General features: G+C 30.6%; 1 protein-coding gene across 4 annotated transcripts; it reads left to right on the forward strand.

The window, feature by feature from the left end:
* The first annotated feature begins 1,548 nt into the window (after positions 1–1,548).
* On the forward strand, positions 1,549–5,994 carry LOC107646186 (ARM repeat superfamily protein). 4 transcript variants are annotated; one of them, XM_016350389.3, is made up of 5 exons: positions 1,549–1,757; positions 2,517–2,797; positions 2,914–3,030; positions 3,208–5,118; positions 5,431–5,994. In XM_016350389.3, the coding sequence occupies exons 1-5, from the start codon at positions 1,748–1,750 to the stop codon at positions 5,494–5,496; spliced, it is 2,385 nt and encodes a 794-aa protein (XP_016205875.1). In that variant the 5' UTR covers positions 1,549–1,747; the 3' UTR covers positions 5,497–5,994. The 4 variants fall into 4 exon arrangements, with proteins under 4 accessions (XP_016205875.1, XP_016205872.1, XP_016205874.1 ...); XM_016350386.3 differs by having other exon boundaries at positions 1,580–2,124; XM_016350388.3 differs by having other exon boundaries at positions 1,587–1,757; positions 2,514–2,797.
* The last annotated feature ends 3,950 nt before the right edge of the window (positions 5,995–9,944 follow it).

A 9,944-nucleotide genomic window follows, 5' to 3' on the forward strand; every position in this document is an offset into this window, starting at 1 on the left:
CGCATGTATATTAATAATATTAAGTGTATTTTCTAATGTAAATATCTTAAATTTGATCAATCATTATGTAAAAGAAAATAGGAGTATGACAAAAAAAAAAAAGGGTCAAGAGCGTGTAATATTACCAATTTTTTAATTTCACGGTAGATTGCGGCGGTTTAAACTGCTTATTTTTTTTAACCCGTGTGCTAAATTGCGGTGGTTTTAGAACCGCCGGTAAACATGACGGAAATTGTGTCATTCACATTTGTCGGCGGTTTTTTACACGATGGCCGCAAAATATTGATTTAGTGGCGGTTATACTGGCAGTTACTAAAAACCGCCACCAAACTTAGTGCCGGCGCCAATATCCTTGGCAGTATGATGAACCGCCGGCCATTGATTTTGTGGCGGTTTAAAACTGCCGCTAATTAAGAAAAAAACCGTCACCATTACACGCTCCGTTGTAGTGAGTTACAACAAAATTGGTGGACTCTATAGAACATTCTATATATGTAAAAACTTATTTTTCTTAAAATTCCATATCTCAACCTTTAAAATTGCATAGCTAGGTAAAATTTACATTAATTAAAGCTACAATCTACTTCCAATGCAGCAAGCTACCTTTGAAGTTTGAACACAAGAGGTCAATGTTCATTCTTTCAGTCCCATATTTACGTGCGTCTTGTTTCACTCCCATAATTTTTTTAAACTGTTAGTAAACAAATCTGATGATCAAATTTATTAAGGGAATAGGAGAAAGATAAATTCTGTGAGTTTGATTTGAGTAAGATACATAAATTTGGAGATAAATTTGTGCATTAAAAATGTTTAAAAATTAAGTTACACAAATCTAAAAATCATATTTGTACATTATAAAATTTTAAAAATTTAGGCATATAAATTTATATTTTTTATATGATTAAATACACCATATTTTAACAATACTGCTAAACACCATTACAGGACACATTCTTAGATATGAAAGGAATTTCTTAATAACATTCCAGCCATGAAAATTTTAGAACCCAATAAATAATAATAATAATAATAATAATAATAATAATAATAATAATAATAATAATAAACAAAATGAGACAACAATATTATAAGACGGAAGAATGTCCCAACAAAAAATTGCTTTTCGTTCATTCCAATTTCCATCCATACCTCTGTCTACTCATAAGAATATGTATTTGCTAAGATAAAAAAAAAAAAAAATATTCCATCACCATGAGTGTCTGTGATGATAATAAAAAAACCTTAATTTATTATAATAATAAATTATTTTAATAATATTAAATTTAAAATTTATTAATTAAAGATTCATCTGTCTCTGAAAATTTAAAAACTAACCGCTAATAAATAAAAATATTTATATTTTAATGTGATAGAAGAAAGTAATATTGTTGAAAGATGAAAGATTAAGATAATTAATTAAAACAGTGAAACAAATTTGAAGTTAATTGAATGTTTGGAGTTTGAGATAGATGGCAACAAATAGGTCCAACCGTATAAGATATTGGACCCACAGCATTAACCCCTATTATTTTTTATTTTTTATTTGTTAATTTGATAAAAGATTTTCTCTTTAGCTATTGGACCCTCTCTGCCTCAGGCTCTGTTCAAGGATGAACACACAGCCATCAATGGATGAATAAATCAAAGGTATGACCTTCAAAATTCAGAATAAAGAACGAACCTCTTTCATTCTGGAAACTTCCATTTCTCATGGCTTCAAATTGATCACGATCTGTTCTTCACAACCATGCATATAGGTACGCAAACGCAAAACTCCAATTAATGCGTTTTTTCCATGATTTCTTAGGTGCTCTTTTCGACTTTATGATTCGTTAGGGGGAATATGAGTTTTGTGTGGAATAATGATGATGGTGCTATGAATTTGAGGAATTCTTGAGTTGGTTATGGAATGATATGTTCTTTTTTCATGTAATTGGTGGAACCATTGGGGACTTGTCAAGAAGAAGAGAGGGCTAATTGAATTTTGAGCATTTAATTAATGGATGGTTCTGAAAGGTGAAGAATTGTATGAATTAGGATGAATTGAGCTTAGATGTTTGCTCCCATGGTGATTTTACTGGAACTTCTGAAAGTTGTTGTTCTGCATGCTCCATTTTCATTGGGGTAGGCATGTTTCAGCTAACTGCATTTGGCCTCTTTTAATTTTATACTAGAACCATTTTATGTTCATGCGAAATCCAGCTCCCATTCTGCGATTTGATTTCGTTTCAGTTGGTTTTGTGCACATTTTGTTTATTTTATCTGCTTTGGTATGAGATTCAGATATTCTTAAGTACTGTAGTGTTTAGTTGCTGATCTAAGGTTTTGCATGGACACAAACTTTTGGTGACACTATTGGAAATATCTCAATAATGGAGTCTACTTTAATCACTTAATGTTGTTGGATGACTTGGCAAAGAAGAAAATATAAAAATGGAGCTATTTTAGTATTAGAAATTTTCCTTCTTTTTTTTTTCTTTTGGTAATATGTGTTTGTTATGATGTTACCAAAGCAGGTCAAACGAGTACAACTTCAGCGAAATGTCTCATCAACAGCATTTCACGATTCATTCATCTAGTTTCTTGCCATACGGTAAAGCCTACCCCCCTTAAGAAGAACTTTGATAATATGGTTAGTGTGTTGAAGCGTTTGAAACCTGTGCTCGATGATGTTGTGGATCACAATCTCCTTTTGGAGGAAAATCTGTATAGAGAATGCGAGGAATTGGATATGTTGGTTAATGAAGCTAAAGAGCTCATTGAAAAATGGGGCCCAAAGATGAGCAAGATTCGCAGCGTAAGTAGTTACATATATTCTTATGTTCAATTTGATATCATTATAACGTTATTGCATTTGGTAAGTCTTTTCTCTGGAAGATGTTAACTCTTTTTTTGGGGTTGTTCTATTTTCAGGTTCTTCGAAGTGGTGAATTGCTGATCAAGTTACAGAGTGCTTCACTTGATATTTGTCGTGTGATTGTTAGATCCCTAAAGTCACCTTCAAATGCTTCAGTTTTGTCCAATCTTCAGGTATGCCAAAGTTGGAAGTTAATTGTTTCCCGATTACTATTGTCCTCACACCATTTCAGTTCCAACGGACAAGGACGGTAAAAAAATAACAAAAAATCCTCGTTTCTTCTATTTGTTAAAATTTTTTTGGTATATTTGATCAATAAACTGTGAGACTAATTGTTTCAAACTTTTCAGCAATATATGCAGGAACTTCAGGGTCTTAAGAAGGAGACAGCAGTGGTCTATATAGAAGAAGCACTTAGAAACCAAAGGAATAATGTTCAAACTTCAAATGATCGTCTAAAAGGAATTATTGAGTTACTTCACCTTACATCAAACCAGGAGCTTTTAAAAGAAAGTATTGCTGCGGAAAAGGAAAGGTTGAACACTGAAGTCAATAAAATGAAAGAGGAATTGGATGAAATTAACCAAATTGTGAATCTTGTCTGCAACTTACGCGAGTATGTGTTGAAATTTGAGTGCCGTGAAGTCAAACACGGTGTCTCTATCCCACAATACTTTAGATGTCCTTTATCATTGGAACTTATGTCAGAACCTGTTATTGTGGCTTCTGGTCAAACATACGAGAGGCAATCCATTCAAATGTGGCTTGATCATGGCCTGACTGTTTGTCCCAAGACTCATCAGAGACTTTCCCATACAAATCTTATTCCGAATTATACCGTGAAAGCTATGATAGCAAACTGGTGTGAGGAACATGCTGTCAAACTTCCCAATAACTCTAAGCCTAAAAGTTCTTACCATGTTTCAACCTCGTCAGATCATTCATTTCCTCAAGATTTTGATCCTGTGTGTAGTTTTGGGTCTTCACATAGTAGCTATTCCACTTCAAAATCGTCCCCTCAAACTGGAAGTGCATTTGAGAAGCAAAATGGTGATGGTTCTTTCAGACTAAGTGGAGAATCAAATGGATGCAGGAGTGGAGACACAGAAAAGTTTGACCACTCATCCCCTGAGGCTTCATGTAGTCACAGCAGAAGTGAATCAGTGTCAAGTTCTATTTCTAGCAGTGATTATGTATATCCAGTTTCAAAAGGGGTGTCAGCCATACCTAATAAGCATCAAAATGTGTTGTGCAGAGAAATCATAAATGAGCATCCTGCAAATAAAGAATCAGGGATTTCTACTCGGTTTTCAGGAAAGCAATCTCAAATCCCTGAATCCAAAATTGTAGGGGTGGAGAACGGAAATAATCATAGAAAGAATAATAATATTATTAATAGCCACACGGAAGTTGATTCGGTTCCTGCTTCCAACTTACAGCATGATGAACTAACTACCATATCTCATGTCAACAAGTTGATTGAAGACCTTCAGAGTAAGTCAAATGAGGTGCAAACTGCTGCTGCAGAAGAATTGAGGCTCCTTACCAAGAATAACATGGAAAACCGTGTCATTGTTGGTAAGTGTGGCGCAGTTACACCATTACTTTCGCTGCTGTATTCGAATGTGAAGATAACACAAGAACATGCTGTGACAGCTCTTCTGAATTTGTCAATTTACGAGGACAACAAGTCTTTGATTATGGAAGCAGGAGCCATAGAACCACTGATCCACGTTTTGAAGACAGGAAATGATGGTGCCAAGGAGAATTCTGCAGCAGCACTATTCAGCCTCTCCGTAATAGAAAACAATAAGGAAAAAATTGGTCGTTCCAGTGCAGTTAAAGCTTTGGTGGATCTTCTAGCCTCAGGAACACTAAGGGGAAAGAAGGATGCTGCCACTGCTTTATATAACTTATCAATATTTCACGACAATAAAGCTCGGATAGTTCAAGCTGGAGCTGTGAAGTATCTGTCTCAGTTATTGGACCCAGCTGACAGAATGGTTGACAAGGCTGTTGCTCTTTTAGCAAATCTCTCAACAATTGCAGAGGGTCGAATAGAAATAACAAGGCAAGGGGGAATTCCCTTGCTAGTTGAAATTTTGGAGTCAGGTTCTCAAAGGGGGAAGGAAAATGCTGCTTCTATTCTCTTCCAACTATGCCTTCATAGTTCGAAGTTTTGTACCCTCGTTCTGCAAGAAGGAGCTGTACCACCCCTAGTTGCATTGTCTCAGTCCGGCACGACAAGAGCAAAAGAAAAGGTTTGGTTCCATAATTTGCTATTCCCATCTATGTATTTAGCATTTAGGGTTTAGGGTTTAGTCTTTTTCACTGTTGGTTGAAACTAAGTGCTGATATCATTTTAATCACACTTTCCCTTTGATCTAAATATCATTCCAGTAGAAACCATAATGCATGATATCCTAAAGGAAATATTAATTTTCAAACAGAATTTTCAGTTATGCACAAAACTTAACGGATTAGTGAAGTCATGACATGTATATCATTTCTCGAGCCATTAACTTGTTCTAAACTGCGGAAGAAAAGCTAATGTGTTGTCCGAATGCATGCAGGCGCAACAGCTACTCAGTCATTTCCGTAATCAGCGTGAAGTGGCTGCCGGGAAGGGAAGATCATGATGACAGAAATTTTTGGTTATTGCATTGCCCTTTTGCTTTCTTACCTTAGTAGCTTGTGTGAAAATCATGTTCCTCCATCATTTTATGTCGCTGCCATTTAGCACTTCTAGAACTCCTTTCATTTCATTAATTTTGTTATTATCATTATCATTTTTTCCTGATGCATCATTTGTGTCACAAGATCAAGCTCTTTTTCTTTTTGTAAAGTTCAAAATGGCACTTCAATATTATGTAGGGTATTTATTTTCCATTTTTCAAACTTTTTTGTTCTTCTGTTGGCTTTAGTGATTTTGTTTCTTTGTAGTGAAGAGTACCATTTTTAGGAGGATATATTTATATAGGCATTTCTAAGCTCTAAAACAGTGTTTTGTTGTTGGAGTCATTAACTTATGTGGTCCTAAGTCACTGTTGTACATATTTGTAGTTGTCCATATATATGTATGTATGTATGTATAGATTCTCGTGGTCTATAATAAATTATGGTACCTTGTTCTGCAATTTGAGCACTCTAACTTCATTACTATTTATTCAAACCTTGTATTAATTAATCTTTGCTTTTGCTTTGACTTGTATAGTTTTATCTGCTTCATACGGATGGTAAGCTTTAGATCATTGACCTTGTGTATTGACGTTTTACGGGGTAATGCTATGCTACGGTGAAGTGTGAAGTTTGGTGAAAAGTGAAAATTAATTTTTTTTAATAAAAAAGCCCCACAAAAAATATCATGTTCAATGAAAATGTTTTTTTTTTTTTTTTTAATTTTTTTGTTTTTTAGATTTAGTAAAAATCTTTACTCTTTATTCATATTCTACCTTTTATCAAAGAGATTAGTCAAATTACTCTTTTAATGTGCCATCTAGTTAAATGTTTGTATTTGTATTTGTATGACTTATCAGATAATGTGGATTGAATCAAACATTTTTGCTAATGTAACAATATATGTTAGTTATCTACGTAATCTTTTTTCACACTGAAAATGCATATGAATTATAGCCATATTTTAGCAAGAATCATTTTGGGAAAAAAAAAAAAAAAAACAAACAATAAAATGGAATTCCTATTCTAGTGGTAATAGCATTACTGATGTTTCATGGTTGATGTTTGTTGCAACTGGATGAGAGGGTATCATATTCATCCACACGAGACTTGAGTTTGAGGGGGGTATGGTGATACCAAAATTCATGAATGGGTAGATTATCGGTCATGTAAAAAAAATTTTAAAAAAAAAACTATAATAAATTTTATAAGTGAATATGGCATACTAAAATTTAATTTTAACCTAATAACCAATGAATAATGGAATACAAATAATCTTAACTTTTTGCCCAAAAGAAAAACATCATATCTCCTTTTGCGACTGATAGCTTTAGTTGACATGCATAAATAGACAACTTTTGATTACCAAAAACGAATCAAATCGAATCCATCATCTTTATATCTCTCTATCTATCTATCTATCTATCACTCTTATTTTCTTCAGTTTTTTTTTTCTTTTAGTATATCTTAACGTGGAAGCTAATAAGATTTAATCTGCAGTTTCCTTTATATATCTTCTTCTACAATAACTAAGTCCTTCCCTATTAATTCAAAACTAAGTATACACAAGAATTGATTATATGAAAAATTAAATAGAAACGAATATTGTAAAACCAATTGATCAAGTGTTTCGGAGGTTGTTTGAGTTACTTGTCACCTTAGAGATCAGATCCATGCATGTTCATTGTTTTATATATAAACAAAAAATTGTTGCTAACTCTCTCTGTATATTAAATTAATTTAATTGTCATTTTCACTGTTTTAATGTAATAAAAAATGGAATTACGTTACATGACCATGACCGATATGTTTGTATCCATTATCCAATTTTGGTGTCTATATCAAGTGTGAACTTCGCATCTTAGTTTTCTTCTCTTTCCTTTAGTATGATGAGGATAAAAGTCCTATTTTAAGTTAAGTTCCTGAATTCTTAGTACTATTATTATTCACTGAACTGAGATTGGGTCCACTGAAGTCCATTAAACCTTTTGTCACAATTAAGAGCCTCTCTTTTCTACCTCTTTTATCTTAGATTCTCATCGGAAATAATCTATTGACCTCATCTTCAACTTGAACCCTAACTTTATTCATTTACCTTTTTGTATTAATTATATGGGTAGTGCTAGGTAACCAAAAAGTAATTACAATATATAAATGTTACAAAAAAATTTTCATTCTCTTGATAAGCAAGTGAGATACACCTCCTTATCACTCATTCTCCTTATCATTCACATTTATTCTGTGTGGTTAGAGTCATTAATGTTCTTTCTAAAATTAGTTTCAGTTTCTCTCAAATCAAATCCCTAACATCCCTCAATCACATTATTACTCATTAAAATGCAATTTCTCTACAGAAATTATGGAGGTTAAATTAAAAAATTTTAACTACTTTTACTATACAACTCATATTTTACATATAGACTATTAGAAAATAAAAAATATAATATAAAATTAAAAAATCAATTTTTAGAAATAATTATTAACTTGTTATATTAAAATCAATAAATAAGCATACATATGAATATTAAATAAAAAATATTAATAATTAAAATTATGACTTATTAGTGCACATGAGATAATTTGAAGAATACAATAAGACGCATAGTTTAAAATTTGATAATATTAATTATAAAAATTTATTAATTATAGACATCATAAGTATGAAATTATGAATATTATGTGCACAAAATTATGGATGTTATTAATATGAAATTATGGATGTTATCTGCATAAATTTATGGATGTTATGAGTAAATTTATCAATTAAATAAATTAATTTAAGAATTTGATATTTTTTAAATTCAATTATGATAAAATTTAAACATTTGTAGTAACTTGATAGTTACTTATGCAATAACTAAAAAATGATATGTGTATGGATGTAATATCTAATAAACATGAATTTAATTTTTAGATGTTAGTTGTATGTAATTATAGATGTTATGTATATCAACTTATGAATGTTATGTGTATGAACTTAGTTAGTACAGTATAATTATAAATGCACATAAAAACATAAAAAAAATTATATCAGTTTATTATCATACCTCATCAAAGTTAATGTAATATTTTCGAAAATTGGTTGACTGACAACAATTTCATTGAATGAGTCCGTCTGTTATTCAAATTATTCTTCAATTCCTTCTGATATAAGTACCGTGTTAAGATCGATTTCAAATGTCATACTATTTGCAATGATAAAAGCGATTTTTTGTAAATTTCCTTGACCTATCCCAATTATGCTTGTAATTGAACTAGAATTGTGTTTGTTGACTTCTAACCTATACGAGCTACAATTCATGATCCTTGTAATAATAATGATAAAGGTATTAAACAAGGTTTTCACGTTTTCTAATTTCTGAAATGGTAATAAATGAATTAAAGGAAATAAAAATTAAAGTCAATTACAATTATTTAATGTAATTGATATTATAATTACCATTCTTAAATATAATTATTATTAATTTTTATTGTATTTTTATATATAAAAATCAAATTATAAAAAAGAATATTAAGTATTGATTACAATAGTGCCTAATAAAAAGGGATATGATTTTATAATTAATATCATTAATAAGCAGATTTGATAAGAACGGTGATAAGTAGAATGATAAGAGAGTGGAATAAAAAATAAAACTGTTATTAAGTGATATAAATGAAGTAAAATATAGAAAATTTTGACTAATTATGGCCGAAAATTTTTGGTTACCAAACTTTTTCCTAATTATATATATGAGTTTAGTCTGGATGGACGTGTATTAAACATGTATCAATGATCTTAATTCAAGAAATAAATATGATTTTTTTTGTGGATTGGTCTTAAAATTTAAAAATTATGCCCAATAAAAATATAAAAATAATAATATAAAAAATAAAAAATAAAAAAGAACAAATACAAAAAAAATAAAAATGATAATACTTGTATTAAAATGTGTAAAATTTGACCGTGATTTAAATGAAAATAACATAATTTAAATAATAAAAAAAATAGAATTAAAATAAAAATAGAGTCTTTTAATACTTATATAGATTTATGACTCATGTTTCCGTGTATTAGTATGACTAAAAATTTTAGAATGAGTGAGTGTGTGAATAAATGAAAATTCTCCTAACTTATTAAAATTAATCTTATTTACAGAGAAAAAATACTAAGCTAATTAATATAATCTTTGACTTCAAATAGTCTTAAATAGTCTTGAATCTTATGTGATCTTTAACCTCAAGCAAACTTAAACTCTAAATGGTTTTACACATCAAACAAACTTAGATACCAAATATAAAATAACTTGAGTACCAAACCTAATTCATTCTTATTTTTTTTAATCATCATGTGTTTCATGCATATATAATCTTTGGCTTTAACTATTAAATTCTTTTTGACATCGAATAGGAAATGATTTTGAATTCAAAC

This window comes from Arachis ipaensis, chromosome B6 (assembly GCF_059453495.1).
Source record: "Arachis ipaensis isolate K30076 ecotype BB chromosome B6, ASM5945349v1, whole genome shotgun sequence".
Classification (NCBI taxonomy): domain Eukaryota; kingdom Viridiplantae; phylum Streptophyta; class Magnoliopsida; order Fabales; family Fabaceae; genus Arachis; species Arachis ipaensis.